Genomic DNA, 27,073 nt, shown 5'->3' on the forward strand with positions numbered 1-27,073 from the left:
TGGAGGAACCTACAAGTTCAATGTAGGTTCAATGTAGGTTCCTTGGAGGAACCTATGAGTTCAATGTACAAGTTCAATGTGGTGGAGTAAGCAGTCTCCCTCACAGGCAGGTATGTGGACACCACAAAATTCTAGGAAGACTCAGGAGTTGCAGACAAACAAGTAAGGCAGAAGTAAGCTTATTCTGAGAATAGTTATGCCTCCAAATTGGTCCCTGCCTCTCTTTTCCCACAACTGTAGAAGATGAGACAGTTTATTCCCTAGAGAAATTAAAGCAACGAGGCCTTGGACTGGGAATACCAAAAATTGTAGAGGGTGGAGATGAGGGTGGAAAGAAAAGAAAAGAAAAGAAAAGAAAAGAAAAGAAAAGAAAAGAAAAGAGAGAAAGTAAATTATAGCATGCTTTCTGAATACTGACATCACCCCTCAGGACCCCAGAATATTTGAAGCCATATCACCCACTCCTACCCCAGACCAGACACTCAAAGATTCTTCCCTGAAAAGCTGTATGATCCCAAAGAGAAAAATCTATAGATCCTCAGGCAGAGGGTTCCTCAGTGAAAAAGACTGCAACCATCTGAGAGGGAGGCAAACTAGATTCCACGCCCTGTCTATGAGCACAAGGCTCCTGATTAGCATTATTAGAGTACCTAACTTATATGTATCAATAGATGGCCAAGGATCAGCAGGCATTTGAGGAAATGGAAACCATGCAAAGAGCAGAAGGGAAAACTTCAACAGCAACTGACCTCCATAATTAACAGTCCCAGAAAGATAAAAAAATATCTTATCTATAACACAAGAAAAATATGCTCCCCAGAAAGGACAAGCAGAGAAGGGCTCTTGGAAATCAAAAATGAAAGCCAAAATTTCAAACACTGATATGAAGTTTAGAAGATTAAGAAATCATTTAGGAAGTATACTTCAATACAAAAAGACAGATAATAGGATTGCCCATTTAATAAATGAGTTTCCATACTATCATGCATCAAACTAGTATGTAACACTAATTTATTCAATGAATTGCTAAAGTAATTACTGATTTAACTAGAAGTAGTGATAAAACTATCCTGGGAAGATAAGAGATACGAGAGCTAAATTATCATCTACCATAATAAGAAGTCAACTAGTAGTTTCTAAATTCAAAGAATCAAGAGAACAGCATAAGGACATTATTTAAAATTATGGAAATAACATAATACCGAAGAGCCAGAAGTTGTTGTCTCTGATGCAGGAGATCAAAGGATTGGGAAGAAGACGCCAGGGGGTTAAGTACAATGTGCATGTACCTTAGGTATGTGCATACATCCCACTTTGATAAAAATAGAACTTTATTTTATTTTATTTTTTTTTCAACGTTTATTTATTTTTGGGAGAGAGAGAGACAGAGCATGAACGGGGGAGGGGCAGAGAGAGAGGGAGACACAGAATCGGAAACAGGCTCCAGGCTCTGAGCCATCAGCCCAGAGCCTGACGTGGGGCTCGAACTCACGGACCGCGAGATCGTGACCTGGCTGAAGTCGGACGTTTAACCGACTGCGCCACCCAGGCGCCCCTAGAACTTAATTTTAAAAGATCAGTATGACACCATCCTTGATCTGAAGGAGTTTATACTGTTGGAAGAGACATGCAAAACAATCATAGTAGCACGCAATACACAACTCAACAGAAGCAGACAATCTGAACAACATAGTGGATCTTATCTCAGTCAAAAAAAGGGTGTTTGGGGGCGACTGGGTGGCTCAGTCGGTTGAGCGTCCGACTTCGGCTCAGGTCACGATCTCACGGTCCATGAGTTCGAGCCCCGCGTCAGGCTCTGGGCTGATGGTTCAGAGCCTGGAGCCTGCTTCCGATTCTGTTGTCTCCCTCTCTCTCTGCCCCTCCCCCATTCATGCTCTGTCTCTCTCTGTCTCAAAAATAAATAAATGTTAAAAAAAAAATTTTTTTTTAAAAAAAGGGTGTTTGTGAGACAAGGGGACACCTGAACTGTGGTTTCAGAGGATGGAAAAGGGTTCACTGGTTGGAGAATGATGAATGTTTCCCCTGTCAACAGTCTACACATGTAAGTTTTCTTTCTAAAACACAAGTGATAACATTCCATAAACACACTTTCATACACCTTGCCTTTTTTTTTTTTTTCACTTAATACCTCTTGGAGACCATTCCTCAGAAAGCCCTTAAAAAAAGCGTTCAGTTTCTCAAGGATCTTTTACTGAAGTCTTACATAAAAGGAAGATAACCTATTTTTAATATACTAACTCCTAATTTTAATTGCAACTACAACACATGCTTCTTATTAAAAATTCAACACTATGAAAAATTAAAAATAAAAAGTAAAAACTTTTCCATTGTTCTTCCATTCGCACTTCCCCAAAATAAGCACTTTGAATTTCCTTCCAGACCTTTTTCTATAAAAATAAAAATGCACATACATGTAAATACTATTCAACTAACGTTCCATCCATCTACTACAGCTTATACTCACACTAGTCTATACACATAAAATACACTTACGTTATTTAAAGTCTCTTAAAGTCAAGGATTCTGTGATGAGAAACTTTAAACTTTACTGCATGTCAACTTACCAACGCAATCACAACACTCATCCCAAAGGGTCCCAAGACATAACATACACTCCTTACAGCAGGAACAATTCCCTTCTCCAGGTCGGCACTGGCAGAGCTCCTGGAAATAAGATAGATGTTCAAACTTAAAATTTCAAACAACCATATTTAAAACTGTTAGTTTTTTGCAACAACCCCCCCATATATGCATTTATACTCATTTACTCTTCACAATTTTTTATTCAAGATCATTAACTGTTTGTAAGAACATAAATATCTACAATGTCAAGTAGATTTATATTTTCTTTTGGATGGATTCAGTGATCTATTTTGGATGCTTTTATCTTATTGTGAAACCAAAGAAAACCTTTTACTTTATAACCCATTACTTTACCCCCTACACTACCTTGAAAAATAGTTCAGTACAAGCACAAAACCTGCTTTTCAGCTATTAGACTCATTGTATAAATTAAATGAATAGCCAGCTTGTAGCAGGAGCTGTGCTTTCTCAATACGTGGAGTCTTTCAAAAACTGCTATTTTTATTGACCTACAACATATTAAAAGAGTGTGCTTGGTGCAGCAGACTATTTAAAAGAAGGCAGCGATTATTTCCTCCCTATGTCCACCCACCCTCTTTGCAATGTAACTTTGCAGCTCTTCCTATCAAAGGACAGTGTCTATTTCCAGACTAGCTTTAATCAGCAGAATTTGGTGGAAATGATATCGTGTGAGTTCTGAGTCTGGGTCTCCATGGCACTGAGTGCTTATACTCCTCCTCTTAGAACTTCTCCCAGCTGCCATGTGTAGCCTGGAAGAAGGCCACACGGGCAAGTTGGTCCATTGGACGCCTTCCTCTCTCATCCAGCCTCCAACCAACCAGCAGCTGACAATGGACATAAGAATGAGACCAGAAAAACCATACAGTTGATATGGGCCCAAATGGCCAACCCACAGAAATAGGAGCTAAACAAATGGTTACTGTTTTAAGCCACTAAACTTTGGAGTCATTTGTCACTCCACAAAAGCTAATTAATACAGCTTGTTTCTCAAATGAAGCTCCCAGGTAATTCCTCTAGCCTCCTTGCCACCAGACAACCACTCCTAAACAAACCCAACGTAAAGAGAATTCTGTAGCCACCATTGCCTACCTAGCTTTCCCCGGCTTATGGGATACCATATACATTTTTATTTTTATTTATTTACTTATTTTTGAGAGAGAGACAGAATGTGAGCAGGGGAGGGGCAGAGAGAGAGGGAGACCCAGAATCCAAAGCAGACTCCAGGCTCTGAGCTGTCAGCACAGAGCCCAACGTGGGGCTCAAACTCACAAACCATGAGATCATGACCTGAGCCAAAGTTGGAAGCTTAACTCACTGAGCTACCCAGGTGCCCCAAAGATACCGTATACATTTTGAAAAAAATTTAACATAGCACATAATATTCATTCTTATTAAATTCATCTTATTACATTTCTAGACTACTAGAGTCACTCCAATGTTCTAGTATGACATGATTTTTTGCACCCTTGATATTTAATTGCTTTTTTCTTCTTCTCTAAAAGTTCCCTAGCTATTTCACAGCATTTTCGGCAGTCGACACTTGTACTATTTTCTAACTAATTAGAAAATTAGATTAGTTTGATCCCGATGTATACCTGTGACCTGATGATACATGCAAGTAGTAGTATTTTAGTTCTTCAAAACTCTGTACAATCAAGCTGAATTCACTTACTGCAGACCTTCGGTAACTTTGTTAAGTCTATTAGAAAGAGAAGGACTAAAAGGGAAGGGACTTCCTGAAAAGTACAGATGCTTCATCATAAAACTGGGATGCTTGATCCAGAAAAGCTCAAACATACATGGAAATTTAGAAAATCAGAGTTGCCAAAGATCTATTTTGTGACTGGTTTCTCCATAAAAACCTGTCTGTCCTGTCTTTGGAACAAGAGAACATTTTCTGAGTACACATGGTGCTTTTAGGATACTTTTTGTTTTTTAGTTTTAGAAAGCTTGCCACTTAGTCACAAGAAATAAAGCTTCTTTCAAATATTAATTTACATTATACCTAGTGTCCCTTTATTCTCTAGTTGCTTGTATTTACATTATCTATTTAACTCAGGAGAAGCAAACTAGAAAGTAACAAATTTATTCACAGAATAAGTCTCTCCTTTTTCTATCTATTGAGGCTTCCAAATAGCTTATTAAATGAGTTACTGTATATCATGCTAAATAATGCAGAAATGAATGTCAATGCAATGGCATCCGGTCTGAGTCATTCGAGCGTTCATTATGCCTTTTTACCATCAGGTATCTGCAAGGTGTTTTAAATTGGAATGAAAGGGTGGTGATACTTTAAGATTACTGGGAACTAATGGAAGGTTAAAACTAAGGCCATTTAAAAGTCGCTTCAACTTGCCTGGATTATGTAGCCCTCAAGATTAAATCTATTTCATGCCCTCTTAATAGATGCTTGTACTTTTACATGTCAGTGTAATGGAATAATGTACTCTAGCAATATGCTTAATAATTTATAATTTACTGATAGAATATAAAGGGAGAGGCTATAGGAAGCTAAGACATGAGAGAAATAACTTGAAGATAAGCTTTATTTCTGCACTACTAAAATAACAAAAGTGCAGGCTAAGACTTTCTTGGTAAAAATTACTGCTAAAACTGGTTGAATGCCAGGTAACAGTATGCCAGCTAATATTTTCCTTTCTTTCCATTTTACTACAGAAACGACTGAAAAATCCTTGCCTTAATAAAACAAACTTACCCACATAAATTAAGACATTTTACAGAGCAAATAGGCCTCAAAACATATCAAAACATCTCTATTCTTCATAGCTCATGTCAGCATTCTTTTCAGGAGACTGAAAACTAAGGAAAATGAGATCACATCCTGAAACCAACCTTTTAGTCAGCATTTGCACCTTTTCAATTTTCAAACAGACAATTTCTTATTTTCCAGGAGAAAATTCCAGGCAAATTTAATATATGGCATTTAGGATCTCAAAAACCTCACTGAAGGTCAAGAGAGCAAACATATATGGAAACCGTTTGCTTTATGACTATTGTTAAGTCAAGAAAAAAATAGCAATGGATTTCCATGTGTAAATCATGATGAATAACAACCATGTGTGGCTCACCAAGCAATTTATTCCTTCCTAGTCACTTTACGTGTCTTCCAAAATCACATTATTGAATGTTTGGTCATAAACATCTTTGGAAATGTACACTGTAATTTTCTTTACAGCACAAGAAAACTATGGTTAGGATGAATGTTTCTAAAAAAAAAAAAATGCTTCTAACGTGCTTTGAACCCGAGTATTGGAAATACAAAAGAAAAAAAATCAACTCAGTATGTAACTCTGTGATGAATCAAGGATCACAGAAAACCATTAAAAGTTCCTTTTAAATTAAGCAGTCTCACTCATTTAAAAAGAAACGTTTAGCTTTAACAGTTTTAGTTATGAAGACATACATGAATCTTCAGTAACCAGAAAAGCTTTCCCAAAGAGGCTACAGTAAAGATAACAAAGATGCTTTAAGAAAATTTAAGTATTTTGGGGTCACCTGTGTGGCTCAGTTGGTTAAGCATCTGACTTCAGATCAGGGCATGATCTCACTGTTTGTGAGTTCGAGGCCAAGAGGCACATATCCTGCTTGGGATTCTCTGTCTCCTTCTCTTCCTGCCCCCCACTCCCTCAAAACAAATAAATAAACATTTGAAAAAAAGAATTTTTTTAAGTTTATTTACTTGTTTAGAGAGACAGAGTGTGAATGGGGGAGGGGCAGAGACAAAGGGAGACACAGAATCCGAAGCAGGTTCCAGGCTCTGAGCTGTCAGCACAGAGCCCCACGCAGCTCCAACTCACCAACCCTGAGATCATGACCTGACCCTGAGCCAAAGTCTGACGCTTAACTGAGCCACCCAGGCGCCCCAAAAAATTCTTTAAAATATTTTAAGTATTTTTTTAAACTATAAAAGACTGAAAAATATATACTAGAGTAGAAGGAAAAACACCCAAGTTTCACCCACTTTGGCAAATTCCTACACATTTCTAGCAAAATAACGATTGTATGCTCTGCTGATCTAAAAAAATAAGCATTTCCCTCTCGTAAAAATCCGTCAACATAATTTAGTAACTGCATAACAGTATATTCAAAATTCAGAAATAGACCTTAAATCCCGATCCCTTCCACATCTTGTTCACTTTTTTTTTTAATTTAAAATGTGTTGTTTTTAAATGCCTGCCAGGGGGTGCACTGGGGCTGCTCTGCCGCCTGTGGCACCTCCAGAGCCATGCGGCAGCTTGGCGTAGGCCTGGCTCGTCAGACCCAGACACCTTGAATGACCCCACGTGTGGGTCGAGGAGGTTGAGAAGGTCCAGGTCTCACTGTAAACAATGCTCCTAGGAGCCAGTGCACAGGCAGGTGCAGAAGCAGATGTATGTGGTTGGGTACCGCCTCTCCGGGGGTCCCAGTTTCTTATTCTTTATCAAAAGCTTAATCACTATCTTCTATTCTTCTATTATTTTAAAGTCTCTGGTACTTAAGTGGAAAATATGGTTGATTTTTGAGATGTGGAATTTTTCTGTTTGGACTGGGTGTTTATATATTTTACTAACCTTACTTGACCAAACTTGAGTACCACTCAGTTGAATGGAACATGTGATCACAGCCTAACACAAAGTTCACAGAAGTTCAAAATAAAGACTGATTCAGTGCTTCCACTTGTTTACTGCTACTACCTACCCTAAAGTTCCTAAGCAGGTTTTATGTAACACTAACAGGCACTGTGCTAATAATCATTTTATATGCATTATCTCAACTCTCGTAAAGCCCCTTTCAAGGCAGTTATTATCCTCATTTTTTAAATAAGAGTATAAAATTTGTATATCGTTTCCTTAGTAAGAAGCTGAGATTTGACCCCAGTTTTGGTTATTGCTTTTTAAACATTGCAATGAGAAACACAAAGCTTATTTCTTATTAATTTAGCATTTCAATAATTATAGTTATTACTTTCTTAGAGAGAATGAACCCATAATTAAACTTAGATAATCCTTTAGGTTGTTTAATCAAAGGCATTATTATATCTTTCACTCTCTACCCGAATACAATTAGAAGTGCTATTGCCCAAGTTTAATCATTGTTTGTAAAGGTAAAGTAAGTATCACTGGCTAAGAGTTGCAAAACCAGTGAGTTGGAATTTAATACTTAATTCTTTTGTTGCTTCAGCTCGTTAATGACCATATCATCTGCTTGCCTACTCTGCAAGTCTTGGAGAAAGTGTGGATGTTGCTCATGGCACAGATGAGAAGGCTGAGAAGGAATAGGTTAGTAATTCGTCTGAGTTCCCACCACGGGGACACTGACATCAGGTCTTCTGACCAGGCTGTTCTACCGGCACTGCTCTTCCATGCTAGAGTGAGAGTAACATGGGATAAGACCTCTTTTCTCTGCGTGAAGTACTGTGCTAGATGCTAAGTATAGTAATCACATTGCTTAATAAGTTTATGATAGAAAAAAATCAAAACTTCATACTAAAGGGGAAACAGAGATGTATACATTTGGGCTATCCTATATTGACCAGCATGAGTGTTCAGCCAGAATTTGGTAAGCTGCTTGAAAACTTTATATGAAATGAAAATCTGGCAGGATGAAAAGTTTTGGGAAAGAGTCTAATAATTTAAAATGTATTTTATTACCTTTGTATTAGAAAAATCTTGGATATCTCAGAGAATTTCAAATCTTTGAATGCCAGAATTCAGAGATTTTTACACAATTATTCAAGCAAGAGTCAATCAAGTCTACTGTCTATACCATAAAGGTTTTGGTGAGATCTTAAACTCTGTGCAAAATAAACAGGGAGAGAGGGTAGTATTCGTCTAAGACTAGCCTTGAAGAGTTAAGTTCATAATTTTATGAACTTCCAATTTTCCAGGCCAGCAGTGAAAGCTAATAACTTGAGGAAGAATCTTGTTTATATTCTGGTGTTGTTACTGATAGATATTTCCATTCTCTAACTGTTGCCAAGATCCAGAAATCTATTAGCACTGTTCTTAAAACAGGGAAACATCATCACTGAAAAGAACATGACAGGCATAGACAGGAAATGACCTGGATTTACAGGATCTAGATTTAAGTCCTAACCCACAAACTGTAGCGTGTAATAGTGAGTCTTAGTTTTTCAGTCATAAAAAGGGGATGAGATGGTGGATTTTCCCTTACAGGCTTTGGCATCCAAGTGAGATCTAAGGGCTTTGGTGACCCAGCAGTCCTGCTCCTAGGTATTTGCTCAAGAGAAATTAAAACATACGACCACACAAAGGCCTATAAGTGAAAGTAAATATCTTAGGAAGTCCTAGCCACAGCAATTAGAGAAGAAGAAAAAGAAATAGAAGGCATTCAAATTGGTAAGGAAGAAGTAAAATTTTCACTCTTTACAGATGGCATGCTACTATACATAGAAAACCCTAAAGACTCCACCAAAAACCTGCTCCAACTGATAAATTAATTCAGAAGATGGAAGGATACAAAATAAATATACAGAAATCTGTTACATTTTGATACAGTAATAATGAAGTATAAGAAAGAGAAATTAAGAAAATCATTCCGTTTATAAATGCACCAAAAAGAATAAGATACCTAGGAATAAACTTAACCAAGGAGGTGAAAGACCTATACTCTGAAAACTATAAAACAATGATGAAAGAAATTGAAGATGAGACAAACAAATGGAAAAATATCCCATGCTTATGGATTGGGAGAAGAAATATTGTTAAAGTATCCATATTACCCAAAGCAATCTACAAATTTCATGCAATCCCTATCAAAATATCAACAGTATTTTTCACAGAACCAGAACAAATAATCTTAAAATCTGTATGGAACCACAAAAGACCCCAAATAGCCAAAGCAATCTTGAAAAAGAACAAAACTGGAGGTATCACAATCCCAGATTTCACGATACACTACAAAGCTGTAGTAATCAAAACAGTATGTTACTGGCACAAAAACAGACACATAGATCAATAGAACAGAACAGAGAGCCCAGAAATAAGCCCATAATTATTTAGCCAATTAATTTTTGACAAAGAAAGCAAGAATATACAGTGGGAAAAAAACAATTCCTTCAATAAATGGTGCTGGAAAACTGGACAGCTACATGCAAAAGAATGAAAGTAGACCACTTTCTTACACCATATACAAAAATAAGCTCAAAATGGATGAAAGACTTGAATGCAAAACCTAAAACTGTAAAACTCTTAGAAGAGAACATAGGTAGTAATTTCTCTGATATTGGCCAAAGCAACATTTTTCTAGATATGCCTCCTGAAGCAAGGGAAACAAAAGCAAAAACAAACTACCGAGAGTATACCAAAACAAAAAGCTTCTGCACAGCAAAGGAAATCATCAACAAAACAAAAAGGCAACATAGTGAATGGGAGAAGTTTTTTACAAATGACATATGTGATAAAGGGTTAATATCCAACATATATAAAGAACTTACACAACTCAACACCAATAGAGAAATGCAAATCAAAGCCACAATGAGATATCACCTCATACTTGTCAGAATGGCTAAAATCAAAAACACAAGAAACAACATGTGTTGGCAAAGATGTGGAGAAAAAGGAACCCTTTTGCCTGTTTGGTGGAAATGCAAACTGGTACAGCCACTGTGGAAAACATTATGGAGGTTATCAAAAAAAAACCCTACAAGTAGAATTACTACATGATTCGATAATTTCACTACTGGTTATTTACCCAAAGATTACAAAAACACTAATTTGAAAAGATATATGTACCCACTATATTTACTGCAGCATTTAAAAAAAATTTTTTGTAACATTTACTTTTTTCATTATTATTATTTTTTAATGTTTTATTTATTTTTGAGACAGAGAGAGACAGAGCATGAACGGGGGAGGGTTAGAGAGAGAGGGAGACACAGAATCTGAAACAGGCTCCAGGCTCCGAGCTGTCAGCATAGAGCCCAACGCGGGGCTCGAACTCACAAACCACGAGATCATGACCTGAGCCCAAGTCAGTCGCTCAACCAACTGAGCCACCCAGGTGCCCCTAACATTTACTTATTTTTAAGAGACAGAGTGTGAGTAGGGGAAGGGCAGAGAGACAGGGAGACACAGAATCTGAAGCAGGCTCCAGGCTCCAAGCTTTCAGCACAGAACCTGACGCAGGGCTTGAACCCATGAACAATAAGATGAACCCATGAGCCGAAGTCAGACACTTAACTGAGCCACCCAGGCGCCCCAATGCAGCATTATTTACAATAGTCAAGATATGGAAGCAACCCAGGTGTTCACTGATACATGAATTAATAAAGAAGATGCAGTACACACACACACACACACACACACACACACACACACACACACACACAGTGGAATATTACTCAGGAATAAAAATGAATGAAATCTTGCCATTTGCAACAACATGGATGGTTCTAGAGGATATAATGCTAAGTGAAATACATTAGTCAGAGAAAGACAAATACCATATGATTTCACTCCTACGTGGAATTTAAGAAACAAAACAAATGAACAAAGAAAAAAGAGACAAATCAAAAAACAGACTCAACTATAGAGAACAAACTGATGGTTACCAGAGGGGAGGCAGGTGGGAGGGAATGTGTGATTTAGGTGAAGGGAATTAAGAGTACACTTACCATGATGAGCACTGAGTAATGTGTAGAATTGTTGAATTACTATATTGTACACCTGAAACTAACACTGTATGTTAACTCTAGTGGAATTAAAATTAAAAAATAAAAATAAAAAAATACCCCCCAGCAACATACAAACAAAGCTAATTAAGTAAATGCATAACACTTAAGCATCAGTAATCAACAAAGCTTTTTATAAAATATTTTAATGTTTATTTATTTTTGAGAGAAAGAGAGAGAGCATGAGTGAGGGAGGGGCAGAGAGAGAGGGACACACAGAAACCGAAGCAGGCTCCAGGCTCTAGCTGTCAGCACAGAGCCGATGCAGGGCTCGAACTCATGAATCACAAGATCATTACCTGAGCCAAAGTAGGATGCTTAACTGACTTAGCCACCCAAGCGCCCCAGTAATAACAAAACATTGAATGGTACCTATGCTGATAGTACTTTTACAAACTTTACTTAGAACAAATGGATATTTAAACACAAACACATAAAATAAAACATCCTCAAAAATTAATCTTTATGCAAAAGCATAATTATTATTAGGTTACAATAAATCTGTTTTGATATATTAGCACTATTTAAGGAGGACATCAGACAAACTTTCAAACTTGGCACAGCAGCATCTAATCTGAATCTTATTATCATGGTGCTCTTTATAATTTTGATTGGTACACCTTTCCCTGAAAGTAATATAAACTTAAGTGAAACACTACTGAAAACAGAATTCATTCTTTTAGAGGCTAAATAAACCAGCAAACAAGTTCATGTATATACCTAAATATATCTAACGGCACCCATTTCTTATATAAACATGGTCACAAAATTGTAATCCTACTTACTTTAAAAGTGCCCCAATGAACATCTTTAAAATAATCCAGATGGGGTGAAATGAGACTGGACTGGCTACATGTGGATCACTGTTGAAGCTGATTGATAAGCAAACTGGGTACGGGGGTATTTTACTATACTCCCTGTTTTGTGCATATTTGAAAATTTCCAAGGGTCTCAATGAAATCCTCATCTTTGTTTTAATATAATAATTCAACAGGTGAAAAAGCCAATGAAAATAAATTTTAGTTTATTTTTGCAGCTACTCTAACTGCATTAAACATTTGAAGGGAGAGAATGACTTATTCTTCACTTAAATTACATCAGGCCTAAGTCATTACTTTTGGACATTAACTTCAAAGATTTCCATAAAGTGTTAACTGAAGCAAAACAGTACAACCCAGCAATAGCACTACTAGGAATTTATCCAAAGGATTCAGGAGGGCTGATTCATAGGGGCACATGTACCCAATGTTTATAGCAGCACTCTCAACAATAGGCAAATTATGGAAAGAGCCCAAATGTCCATCAACTGATGAATGGATAAAGAAGATGTGGTTTATATACACAATGGACTACTACTTGGCAAAGAGAAAGAATGAAATCTTGCCATTTGCCACAATGTGGATGGAACTGGAGAGTATTATGCTAAGTGAAATAAGTCCGAGAAAGACAAATATCGGATGTTTTCACTCAAATGTGGAATTTGAGAAACTTAACAGAAGTCAATGGGGGAAGGGAAGGGAAAAAATAGTTTCAAACAGAGAGGGAGGCAAACCATAAGAGGCTCTTAAATACAGAGAACAAACTGAGGATTGAAGAGGGGGTGGGGGGATGGGAAAATGGGTGATGGGCATTGAGGAGGGCACTTGTTGGGATGAGCACTGGCTGTTGTATGTAAGCAATGAATCATGGGAATCTACTCCTGACGCCAAGAGCACGCTGTATACACTGCACGTAAGCTAACTTGACGGTAACAGTACAAAATGATTTGCAACCATAACTTTTAAGAGCAGTGAAGCAGAATGAAGAGGAAAAAACACTGTAGTAAAATAAGGTAATGTCTTTTTGAGGAAAGAAGAAACACTGTATATTATAAACCAAAATATTACTAGTATAGTAACAAATCAAGATAAGTATAGCAAGAGACTAATGTGGAATTTAGCACTGAATAAAAAAACAAGGAAGAGAAAGAGAATTTTTTACTTTACTGTGATTAAGAAGACCTGAAGTTACCTGAAGTACTTATACATATGTGTGTGTATACATACATATGCATATGTACATGTAAATTTATATATTTTTAAAAATAGGCTTCACACCCAGCACAGAGCTTGAATTCATGACCCTGAGATCAAGACCTGACCTGAGATCAAGAGTCAGACACTTAACTGACTGAGCCAGCCAGGTGCCTCTGAACTATTTATACTTTTAACTTAAGACAAAATACACTTGTAGAAACTAGATTAATAAAAAGTTATTTAGGGGCACCTGGGTGGCTTAGTAGGTTAAGAGTCTGACTTCGGCTCAAGTCATGATCTCACGGTTTGTGGGTTCCAGCCCTGCGTCAGGCTCTGTGCTGACAGCTCAGAGCCTGGAGCCTTCTGTGGATTCTGTGTCTTCCTCTCTCTCTGCCCCTCCCCAACTCGTACTCTGTCTCTCTCTGTCTTTCAAAAATAAATTAAAAACGCTAAAATTTTTTTAAAAAATAAAAAGTTATTTAGAAATTATAACTTAGTTCAGAAAATCTAAGATTTGACAGTTAAATTAATTTTTAGAATAAAAAGCTGATTGTTGACTTAATACAAGAAAGTGCAAAATATTCAGATAACCAATAAAGTGCTAAAGTAATGGATCAATAATCTCTGAACATAAGTTTGAATATTTTTATGAAATATAATGTTTATATCATCCCCAATATGACCATAAATATTAGCCAAAGAAGCACTCACATGTCAAAAGGGGTTTTTCTGTTCATAGTACAAAATAGGTCTTGAGATTTCTGGGGTAGAAGCATACTATGAATACAAATTTTAAATCTTCTTTTCACAGAAGAAGAAAAACTAGTAGAGATCTTGTTAAAAACAAAATCTTATATGACCACTTTTCCCCCTGAAATAGTACAGCTAAACCACTCATTATATGAGCAAGGAAATACACCACGATGACAATTTTACTTTCTTGACGTTTAAAGTTAGATTTCTTTCCTGCCAGAAGCAAAAAATAAATATTTATATAGGGACCACCCTTCTGCATAGCAACTTGTAGGAGTGGCAGAAATGACCACGCTGCCTTGCAACCATGCTGGTAAAAAATATTTACATGACCATGAACTTCCAGGGAAAGTGTTTTATACTTGGTCATTTCATGAGTTGCAGAAGGCTCAAACATAAACAAATGTTGTGACTTATCCTGATCATTTCAACACTACAGAGGACGTTCAAACCAAACCAAAATAACAAAAAGAGAATCTAAATTCCCTCGACAAGGGAAGTAATATCTTTCTTTGAACTTCTATAGAATTGCCTTTCTCAGAGTACTTATTTCCCACCTTCATTTCTGTACCTGCTGTTCTTCCATAGTTTAAGGAGAAAAGTTATCTAACGTTGTCATCTAAAATGTCAACATGCAGACTTTCAATGATAACTTAGCATGTGCAATGGAAAGCAAAATCCCAGTAATTCTTAACCTTTCTAGGACCATCAACCACTTTGAGAACCTTCTGACAGGTATGGACATTTTTCCCAAGAAACTGTACACATACAATTTTGAATATAATTTTGGGTATCGCCTGAAGCCTTTAAGGGATCCAATGACCCCAGTTAGCAATTCTTGGTACATGAAACACCAGTAGCAAATCTGTTCTTCAACTTAAGACAACAGAAATAAAAGAGGACATTAAAATTAAAGTTCATGTTTCTATCAGGCGAGTCAGGTTACCCCCCACCCACACACACACATAAAAGAGCAAAAGGAAATGAATACCCACCCATCACAACCACAGCAAGAAAACTGGCCAATCAAAACTAACTAACTAACTAACTAACTAACTAACTAACTAACTAACTAACTAACTAACATCTCTCCAGGAAAGTGATCAGCTTTAGAGCAGAGAACACATTCCAGCACCAAGGGCTTCCCTGCCCCTGAAGTGATACCTTCCAGTCTGTGTATGTCAGCCCTGCCTATGCTATCTCCCAACCAGGCTTTTTTTTTTTTTGCCTCATTCTTAACTATAATAGAAAGCTAAGGAACACCATACATTTGAGGAAAACCTGCCACATGAAAGAGATATAAACTAAAAGAAAAAACAGTCTTAGAGGAAAAAAGAAATCTAGGTAACAAAATGGGGAGGGAGGTGAGAAACATACACACTTCCACCTCTGCCAACAAAACTTGTAATAAGTATCCTCAGTGATATCTGAGAAAATACTGCATTCAAAAGCAAGTAAAAGTGTTAATATAAAAAACTGACAAGTCGAAAATAGGACATTCTTGGAATTTAAGAGTTATTACTAAAATTAAAAAATTCAATTAAAAGAGTTCAAAGGTAAAGTCAAGGAAATCTCACAGAATGCAGAATAGGAAGGTGAGAACAGATTTAAGATCTACAACAGTATATATATATATATATATATATATATATATATATATATATATATAAAATAATGTAATTCTTATTATATATATTTTTTACCCCCCTTTTTCTCTTTCTTTCTTTCTTTCTTTCTTTCTTTCTTTCTTTCTTTCTCTGTTATGTTTGTTTAATCAGGCATTTTTACTCTATTCTTTTTATACCTTTTCTAAATCTCCTTCTTTTTATTTTCCTTTCTCTTCCTCTGGATTAAGCTTTATAGTTTCTTTGATTCTCTGCTTGGTTTTTTTTTCCAGGGTTACTTCAATGAACAAATCAAAGCACACCTCGTGGAAGGTCCAAACAATCCACCACTACCAGCAAGTAGAAGCTTTACAGAGGACCGACCAGTGGGATTGAGCAGTCAAATACACAACAGCAGATTGCACGCAACACACTCCAAAAACATTTCCTGAAGTGGCAGGCCCTGGACAGTGTATGATCCCTTTTTAATATAGTATTTTTTGCAGGTACAGGACACATGACAAGCTATTAAACCACGTAAAAGACAGAAACCTACCCAAACTGACAAAACTGAAGAATTCTCCTCAAAAGAAATTCCAGGAAGAAACGACAGCCAGAGAATTGCTCAAAATAAACAACATATCTGAACAAGAATTTAGAGTAACAGTCATAAGACTAATAGCTGGGCTTGAAGAAAGCATAGGTGACAGCAAAGAATCTATTGCTGCAGGGATTAAAGACCTAAGAAATAGTCACAATGAATTAAGAAGTACTATAAATGAGATGCAAAATACACTAGATACAGTGACAGCAAGGATGGAAGAAGCAGAGGAGCAAATAGGTGAAATAGAAAATAAAATTATGGAAAATGATGAAGCTGAAAAGAAGAGGGAAAGGAAATTACTAGAACATGAGGGGAGAATTAGAGAGCTAAGTGATTCAATGTAATGAAATAATATCTGTATCATAGGAGTTCCAGAAGAAGAAGAAAGAGAGAAAGGGGCAGGAGGTTTATTTGAACAGATTACAGCTGAGAACTTCTCTAATCTGGGGAAGGAAACAGGCATCTGAGTCCAAGTGGCACAGAGAACTCCCTTCGAAATCAACAAAAACAGGTCAACACCACGACATATCATAGTGAACCTGGCATAATACAAAGATAAAGAGAGAATTCTGAAAGCATCTAGGGACAAATGGGCCTTAACCTACAAGGGTAAACACATAAGGGTTGTAGCAGACTTGTCCAGTGAAACTTGGCAGGCCAGAATGGAGGGGCAGGAAATATTCAATGTGCTGAATAGGAAAATTATGCAGCGAAGAATCCTTTATCCAGCAAGGCCGTCATCCAGAACAGAAGAATTAAAGGCTTTCCCAGGCAAATAAAAACTAAAGGAGTTCATGACCACTAAACCAGCCCTGTAAGAAAACCTACAGGGGACTCTGTGAGTAGAAAACAACAAAGGACCAGAGACATCACTACAAGCACAAAACTTACAGATAACACAATGACACTAAATCCATATCTTTCAAAAATCACTCTGAATGTAAATGGACTATATGCCCCAATCAAAAGACATAAGGTATCAGAATGGATGAAAAAACAAGATCCATCTATTTGCTGCCTACAAGAGGCCCATTTTAGACCTGAGGACACCTGCAGATTGAAAGTGAGGATGTGGAGAAGCTTCTATCATGCTACAGGATGTCAAAAGAAAGCCAGAGTAGCCATACTTTATCAGACAAACAAGATTTTAAAACACAGACTATAACAAGAGATGAAGAAGGGCATCATATCATAATTAAGGAGTCTATCCATCAAGAAGAGCTAACAATTGTAAATGTTTATGTCCCTAACAAGAAAGCACCCAGGGGCGCCTGGGTGGCGCAGTCGGTTAAGCGTCCGACTTCAGCCAGGTCACGATCTCGCGGTCCGTGAGTTCGAGCCCCGCGTCAGGCTCTGGGCTGATGGCTTGGAGCCTGGAGCCTCTTTCCGATTCTGTGTCTCCCTCTCTCTCTGTCCCTCCACCGTTCATGCTCTGTCTCTCTCTGTCCCAAAAATAAGTAAAAAACGTTGAAAAAAAAAAAAAAAAGAAAGCACCCAAATATATAAGTCAATTAATCACAAACATAAATAAATGTATAGATAATAATACCATGATTATAGGGGACTTGAATACTCCACTTACAACAATGTATAGATCATCTAGGCAGGAAATCAATAAGGAAATAACAGCTCTGCATGACACATTGGACCAGATGGATTTAACAGATATATTCAGAATTTTTCATCCAAAAGCAGCAGAATGCACATTCTTCTTTTTTTTAATTTAAAAAATTTTTTTTTCAATGTTTATTTATTTTTGAGAGTCAGAGAGAGACAGACCATGAGTAGGGAAGGAGCAGAGAGAGAGGGAGACACAGAATTCAAAGCAGACTCCAGGCTCTGAGCTGTCAGCACAGAGCCCGACACGGGGCTCAAACCCACGAACCATGAGATCATGACCTGGGCCAAAGTTGGACACCCAACCGACTGAACTCAGTTGGACTGAGCCACTCAGGCGCTCCAGAATACACATTCTTCTTGAATACACACAGAACATTCTCCAAAATAGATCACATACTGGGTCACAAGACAGCCCTCAAAAAGGATTGAGATCACACCATGCATATTTTCAGATCATAGCACTGTGAAACTTGAAATCAACCACAAGAAAAAATTTGGAAAGCCCCCAGATACATGGAGGTTAAAGAACATCCTACTAAAGAATGAATGGGTCAACCAGGAAATTAAAGAAGAAATTAAAAAACATATGGAAGCAAATGAAAATAAAAACATGACAGTCTAAACCCTTTGGGATGCAGCAAAGACAGTCCTAGGAGGAAAATACTTTGCAGTCCAGGCCTATCTCAAGAAGCAAAAGAGGTCCCAAATATACAACCTAACCTCACACCTAAAGGAACTAGAAACAGAGCAGCAAACAAACCCCAAAGCCAGCAGAAGAAGAGAAATAATAAAGATTAGAACAGAAATAAACAATATAGAATCAAAAAACAAAAACAAAAAACAAAAAACAAAACAATAGATCAATGAATCTAAGAAGTGGGTTTTTGAAACAATGAACAAAATTGATAAACCCCTAGTCAGATTTCTCAAAAAGAGAGGACCCAAATAGATAAAATAGAAATACAAACAATTGGGGCGCCTGGGTGGCTCAGTCGGTTAAGCGTCCAACTTCAGCTCAGGTCACGATCTCGCGGTCTGCGAGTTCGAGCCCCGCGTCGGGCTCTGGGCTGATGGCTCAGAGCCTGGAGCCTGCTTCCAATTCTGTGTCTCCCTCTCTCTCTGCTCCTCCCCCGTTCATGCTGTGTCTCTCTCTGTCTCAAAAATAAATAAAACATTAAAAAAAAAGAAATACAAACAATTATTAGAGAATACCATGAAAAATTACATACCATCTGGACAATCTGGAAGAAATGGACAAATTTCTAGACACTTACACACTACCAAAACTCAAACAGAAGAAATAGAAAATCTGAACAGACCCATAACCAATGAAGAAATTGAATCAGTTATCAACAATCTCCCAAGAAATAAGAATCCTGAGCCAGATGGCTTCCCAGGGGGATTCTACCAGACATTTAGAGCAGGGTTAATATCTATTCTTCTGAAGCTGTTCCAAAAAAATAGAAATGGAAGGAAAGCTTCCAGATTCATTCTATGAATCCAGCATTATCTTGATTACCAAACCAGATGATGACCCCACTAAAAAAAGAGAATTACAGGCCAATATGTCTGATGAACATGGATGTGAAAATTCTCAACAACAGACTAGCAAATAGAATTCAACAGTATATTAAAAGAATCATTTGCCATGATCAAGTGGGATTAATTCCTGGTTCAATATTTGCAAATAAATCAACGTGATACATCACATTAATAGAAAAGAGGATAAGAACCATATGATCCTGTCAATAGATGCAGCAAAAGCATTTGACAAAATACAGCATCCTTTCTTAATAAAAACCCTCAAGAAAGTTGGGCTAGAAGGTACATACCTTAACATCATAAAAGCCATATATGAAAGGCCCACAGCTAATATCCTCAATGGGGAAAAACTGAGAGCTTTCCCCTTGAGAACAGGAACATGACAGGGATGTCCACTCTCGCCACTGTTGTTTAACATAGTGTTGGAAGTCCTAGCTTCAGCAATCAGACAATAAAACAAAATAAAAGGTATCCAAATTGGCAAAGAAGAAGTCAAACTTTCATTCTTCTGAGATGACATAATACTCTACATGGAAAACCTGAAAGACTCCACCAAAGTGCTGCTAGAGCAGACACATGGATTCAGCAAAGTTGCAGGATATAAAATCAATATACAGAGATCGGTTGAATTTCTATACACCAATAATGAAGCAACAAAAAGAGATCAAGGAATCAATCCCATTTACAATTGCACCAAGAACCATAAAATACCTAAGAATAAAACTAACCAAAGAGGCAAAATATTTGTATGCTGAACACTATAGAAAGCTTATGAGGGGCGCCTGGGTGGCGCAGTCGGTTAAGCGTCCGACTTCAGCCAGGTCACGATCTCGTGGTCCGGGAGTTCGAGCCCCGCGTCAGGCTCTGGGCTGATGGCTCAGAGCCTGGAGCCTGTTTCCGATTCTGTGTCTCCCTCTCTCTCTGCCCCTCCCCCGTTCATGCTCTGTCTCTCTCTGTCCCAAAAATAAATAAACGTTGAAAAAAAAAATTTTTTTTAATTTAAAAAAAAAAGAAAGCTTATGAAAGAAACTGAAGAAGACACAAAGAAATGGAAAAACATTCTATGCTCATGGATTGGAAGAATAAATATTGTTAAAATGTCAATACTACCCAAAGCAATTTACACATTCAATGCAATCCCAATCAAAACAGCACCACCTTTATTCACAGAGCTATAACAATCCTAAAATTTGTATAGAACCACAAAAGACTCCAAATAGCCAAAGCAATGTTGAAAAAGAAAACCAAACCTTGAGGCATCACAATCCTGGACTTTAGCCTGTATTACAAAGCTGTAATCATCAAGACAGTATGGTATTGGCACAAAGACAGACACATAGACTATTGGAACAGAATAGAGAACCCAGAAATGGGCCCACAAATATATGGCCAAGTAATCTTAGACAAAGCAGGAAAGAGTATCCAGTGGGAAGAAGTCTCTTTAGCAAATGTTTCTGGGAGAACTGGACAGCAACATGCAGAAGAATGAACCTGGACCATTTTCTTCCACTGTGCTCAAAAATAAACCCCAAATGGATGAAAGATCTAAATGTGAGACAGGAAACAATCAAAATCCTAGAGGAGAAAACAGGCAGCAACCTCTTTGACCTTGGCCACAGCAACTTCTTACTTGACATGTCTCCAAAGGCAGGGGAAATAAAGGCAAAAATTACCTTATCATGATAAAAAGCTTCTGCACAGCAAAGGAAACAATCAACAAAACTAAAAGGCAACTGACAGAATGGAAGAAGATATTTGCAAATGACAAATCAGATAAAGGGTTAATGTCCAAAATCTATAAAGAACTTAACAACTCTCGAAAAACAAATAATGCAGTGAAGAAATGGGCAGAAGACATGAATAGACGCTTTTCCAAAGAAGACATTCAGACGACTACCAGACACATGAAAAAATGCTCAACATCACTCATCATCAAGGAAATACAAATCAAAACTACAATGAGATAGCACCTCACACCGATCAGAGTGGCTAAAATTAACAATTCAGGAAACAACAGATGTTGGTGAGAATGTGGAGAAAGGGGAACCCTCTTGCACTGTTTTTGGGAATGCAAACTCGTACAGCCACTCTGGAAAAGTGTAGAGGTTCCTCAAGATATTAAAAATAGAATTACTCTATGACCCAGCAATACTAGGAATTTATCCAAAGGATACAGAAATGCTTTTTGAAGGGACACATGTATCCCAATATTTATAGCAGTGCTATCAATAATAGCCAAATGTGGAAATAGCTCAAATGTCCATCAACTGATGAATGGATAAAGAAGCTGTTGTATACATATACAATGGAATACTACTCAGCAATGAAAAAGAATGAAATCTTGCCATTTGCAAAAATGTGGATGGAACTGGAGGGTATTCTTCTAAGCAAAATATATCTGTCAGAGAAAGACAGATATCACGTGATTTCATTCATATGTGGAATTTGAGAAACTAAACCAAAGATGATAGGGGAAGGGAAGGGAAAAATAAGAAACAGAGAGGGAGGCAAACCATAAGAGACTCTTAAAACAGAGAACTGAGGTTTAATGGGGTCAGGGGTTGGGGGGTGGGGAAAATGTGTAATAAGCACTGAGGAGGGCACTTGTTGGGATGAGCAATGGGTGTCGTATGTAAGTGATGAATCACAGGAATCTACTCCTAAAACAAGACTACAATGTATGTTAGCTAACTTGACAATAAAAAAGAAAGAAAGAAAGAAAGAAAGAAAGAAAGAAAGAAAGAAAGAAAGAAAAGAAAAGAAAAGAAAAGAAAAGAAAAGAAAAGAAAATGAGACACCAATATACTCCTTTCAGAATGGCTAAAATTTAAAACATTGACAATGTCAAATGTTGACAAGGATATAGAACCACTTTGGAAGACAGTTTGGCAGTCCCCCCCCCTCTTTTTTTTAATGTTTAATTATTTTGAGAGAGAGAGAGAGCAGGAGAGGTGCAAACAGAGAGAGGGAAAGAGAGAATCCCAAGCAGGCTCCACACTGTCAGCACAGAGCCCAACCCAGGGCTTGATCTCAGGAACCATGAGATTGTGACCTGAGACAAAATCAAGAGTCAGATGCTTAACCAACTGAGCCAGTCAGGTGCTCCATTGGCAGTTTCTTAGAAAAGTAAACATACTCTTAGAATATGATGTAACAATTGTGTTTCTTGGTATTTACCATGAGGTGAGAATTTATGGTCACACAAAAATCTGCACATGGATATTTGCAGCAGCTTTATTCTTAATTGACAAAACTTGGAAGCAGTGGACAAACTATGATATATCTATAAAATGCAATCTAAATCAGCAATAAAATGAAATTAGCTATCAAGCCACAAAAAGACATGGAAAAGCCCCAAATGTACATTGCTAAGTGAAAGAAAGCTGTCTGGAATGGCTATATACTGTATAATTCCAACCATACGACAAATTGGAAAGAGCAAACTATAGAGACAGTAAAAGAGATTACTGGTTGCCAAAGTCTAGGAAGGGGTCTCAGGGAGAGGTAGGAAGGATCAGGTGGGAAGCACAGGAGCTCTTTAGAACAATGAAACTATTCTGGGCCATACTGTAATCTCAGATATATGACATTATTTATTTGTCAAAACCCATAGAACTATACAACACAGAGAGTGAACCCTAATGGACTTCAGTTAATAATAGCGTGTCGCTACTGGTTCATCACTTATAACAGATGTACCAACTAATGCAAGACGTTAATAATTGGGGAAAGAGTGGGTGTGTGTATGGGAAAGGAGTATGCTGGATCTTTCTGCACTTTCTGCTCAATTTTTTTGTAAATCTAAAACTACTCTAAAAAGTAAAGGCTATTATTAAAAAAAAAAATCCAAGGCTGGCTTTATTGTAGAAATTGACAAACTGATTTTAAAATTCATATGGTAGGTGTGCCTGGGTGGCTCAGTTGGTTAAGCATCTGACTTTGGCTCGGGTCATGATCTGCGGTTTGTGGGTTCGGGTCCAGAGTTGGGCTCTGTGCTGAAAGCTCAGAGCCTGGAGCCTGCTCCAGATTCTGTGTTCCCTCTCTCTCCACCTCTCCCCCACTCGTGCTCTGTCTGTCTCAAAAATAAACATTAAAAAATTTATTTTATTTTGTTTTATTTTATTTTATTTTATGTTCATTTAATTTTTTTTTCAATATATGAAGTCTATTGTCAAATTGGTTTCCATACAACACCCAGTGCTCATCCCAAAAGGTGCCCTCCTCAATACCCATAAAAAATTTTTTAATTCATAGGGTAATACCAGGGACCAAAAATAGTCAAAACAATCTTTGAATAGAACAAAACTGGGGGAGAGGCACCTGGTTGGCTCATTCAGTTAAGTATTGGACTCTTAGTTTTGGCTCAGGTCATGATCTCATGGTACATGAGATGGAGCCCCAACTTGGGCTCTGTGCTAAAAGCTTCCTGATTTCAAAATATACCACAATGCTACAGCAATCAAGAGAACATAAGATAAACATATAAATAAATGGGATAGAAGTGAAATTTCAGAAATAAACTCATCCTTTTGGTCAATTACTTTCAACAAACGTGCCAAGAAAATTCCACAGGGAAGAAACAGTATTCTCAACAAATGGTGCTGGAACAGAATAAAGTTGAATGCACAAAAATCAACTCAAAATAAATCACAGACCTAAATATTAAGAGCTAAAACTATAAAATTCTCAGAGGAAAATACACAAGTAGGTCATTGTGACTATTAGATCATTGGGACAAGGAGATCATTAGACTGTATCAAAACTTAAAGTTTCTGTATTGCAAATGATATATATCATCGGGAAGGTAAAAAGACAACCCACAGAATGAGAGAAATTACTTGCAACTCAGTTTTCTGATAAGTGATTTGTAGTCATAATATATAAAGAACTCTCATAACTCAACAATGAAAAAACAAATAAGCCAATTTAAAAAATGGGCATAGGTTCACTGGAATCCTCATACACTGGTGGTGGAAATGTATGCAGTCACTTTGGAAAATACTTCGGCAGTTCCTCAAAATGTTAAACACAGAAAATATGACCCAGAAATTCCACTCCTAGCTATACACCCAAAAGAAATGAAAATATATAGCCACATTAAAAACTTGTACATGAATACTCACGGCAGCATTATTCACCATAGCCAAAAAGTGAAAACAATTCAAATATTCATCAACTGATGAATGGATTAATTAAATACGGTATATCTATCTATACAGTAGAATACTATTCGACCATAAAATAATGAAGTACTGATAGTTATTATAACATGTGTGAGTCATGAGAGAATTACACTCAATAAAAGAAGCTAGACATAAAGATAACATATTATATAATTCCATTCATATTAAATGTCCTGAACAGGCATACAGAAAGATGGAAATTGGAACAGTGGTTGCCTAGGGGTAGGGAGGAAGGAATGGGGAGTGACTGCTAATGAGTATGAGGTTTCTTTTTAGGGTGATCAAAATGTTCTAAAGGTAGTTTGTGGTGATGATTGCATAACTCAACGAATGCACTAAAAACCAGTGAATCACACATTTAAATTGGTGAAATCTACAGTATTAGAATTATATCTCAATAAAGCTCTTTTTAAAAACTAGGACTTAGGGCATCTATCTTAAATTTACAGTATCCAGAGTTGTAGAAAAAAAGGGAGAATATTGTTTAAAAATAATAATAAAAGGGAATATTCCAGTCTCAAGCTCAAAACAAAACCCCCGTTCCCTAAAAAAAATTCATAAGGTGTCCGTCACTATGCCCACACAAAAAGACCCACACCAAGGATAAGGAGATGAAAGCAAACATTTCCAGAGAGAAGAAACAAACAGACTAACAAAGTCACCTACAGAGAATAAAAACCAGACTGGTAACAGACTTCTTACTACCATTATAGAATGCCAGTAGCATAAAGACAGTTAGGAAATGTCTTTGAAGTTACTAGGGAAAATAAAGTAACACAGAATTCTATATTCAAACAAATCATCAATCAGGTAAAAATAAGGTGAGAGAATAAATGCACTTTTTAAAAAATTTATTTATTTATTTTGAGAAAGCATGGGTGGGGAGAGAGAGGAGAGAATCCAAATCAGGCTCCATGATGCCAGAGCAGAGCCCTATATGGGGCTCGAATCCACAAAGGTGTGAGATCATGACCTGAGCTGAAACCGAGTCAGATGTTTAACAAACTGAGCCACCAGGCACCCCGAGAACAAACACATTTTTTTTTTGAGAGAGAGAGTATGAGTGGGGGAGGGACAGAGAGAGAGAGGGAGACACAGAATCCAAAGCAGGCTTCAGGCTGTCAGCGCAGAGCCCGATGTGGGGTTCAAACTCATGAGACATGAGATCATGACCTGAGCTGAAGTGGGATGTGCAACTGACTGAGCCACCCAGGCGCCCTGAGAACAAATGCATTTTTAAGAGATGTAGCACCCAGAACATTACCTCCCAATATTGCCTTTGTTAGAAGACACTCTAAGGCATGTTACAACAAAATGAGAGTAAATTAAGAAAGCACAAGACACGAAATCAAAGAAATAGTGGAACCAGCTTAGGAAAGTAACAATGGGGATGCACTATAGGACAGCTTGAATCAGACCTAGAGAGCCATCAGTTAAGTCTGGAAACAATAACACTGAAGGCTCCCTTGGGAGGAGGACAGACTAAGAATTTAAAACAACATAAGGTATTAACGACTAATGATGCAAATCAAGAAAGACAATTAGAAATTCAAGAACAATAAAGTCATTCAAGAAAAGAAATGTAGGGGCACCTGGATGGTTAAGCATCTAACTCTTGATTTTGGCTGAGGTCATGATCTCATGGTTCATGAGTTCAAGCCCCTTGTAGGGCTCTACACCGACAATGTGGAGCCTGTTTGGGATTCTCTCTTTCTGTCTTTCCCCTGCTCATGCACACACACTCTTTTTCTCTCTAAATAAATAAATAGATAGATAGATAGATAGATAGATAAATAAATTTAATGTTTTATTTTTGAGAGAGAGACAGAGTACAAGCAGAGAAGGGGCAGAGAGAAGGAGACAGAATCTGAAGCAGGCTTCAGAGAACACAGGCTCAAACCCACAAACCATGAGATCATAACCTGAGCAGAAGACAGATACTTAACCGACTGAGTCAGTCGGTTAAGTTCCAACTTCGGCTCAGTCTGTTAACTGTCCAACTTCGGCTCAGGTCATGATCTCAAGGTTGGTAGAGTCAAGCCCCATGTGGGGATCTGAGCTGACAGCACGGAGTGTGCTTGGGATTCTCTCTCTCTCCGTCTCCCTCTGCCCCTCAGCCCACTCAGGCACACACATGCACGTGGTCTCTGTCTCTAAATAAATAAATAAGCATAAAAAAAAAAAAGAAGTGAAAATGGAAACTACCACTTGGAAGATTAAAAGTGGTTCAACCTGAATAACAAAATGGAGAGTAAAAAGGATTACTCGAGGGACTGTTTTTCATCATGTATCCTAACAATTTGACTTTTTAAAAAGGGACCTTTAGGAACTACACAAACAGTCAGAAAGCAATGGACAAAATGGCAATAAGTACATATTTATCAATAATTACTTTAAAAGCTCCAATCGAGGGGTGCCTGGGTGGCCTAGTTAGT

At 37.5% G+C, this 27,073-nt stretch overlaps 1 protein-coding gene across 2 annotated transcripts in view; it reads right to left on the reverse strand.

Annotated features, from left to right (window-relative positions):
* TWSG1 (twisted gastrulation BMP signaling modulator 1) overlaps positions 1 to 27,073 on the reverse strand; it is a 73,744-nt gene that overhangs the window by 34,510 nt on the left and 12,161 nt on the right. For both annotated transcript variants that reach the window (XM_047828719.1, XM_047828720.1), the window contains exon 3: positions 2,586 to 2,685. In XM_047828719.1, the coding sequence (XP_047684675.1) occupies positions 2,586 to 2,685 (100 nt within the window). The remainder of the gene's footprint in view (positions 1 to 2,585; positions 2,686 to 27,073) is intronic.

The sequence above is a fragment of the Prionailurus viverrinus genome, chromosome D3 (assembly GCF_022837055.1).
Source record: "Prionailurus viverrinus isolate Anna chromosome D3, UM_Priviv_1.0, whole genome shotgun sequence".
In the NCBI taxonomy this organism is placed as follows: domain Eukaryota; kingdom Metazoa; phylum Chordata; class Mammalia; order Carnivora; family Felidae; genus Prionailurus; species Prionailurus viverrinus.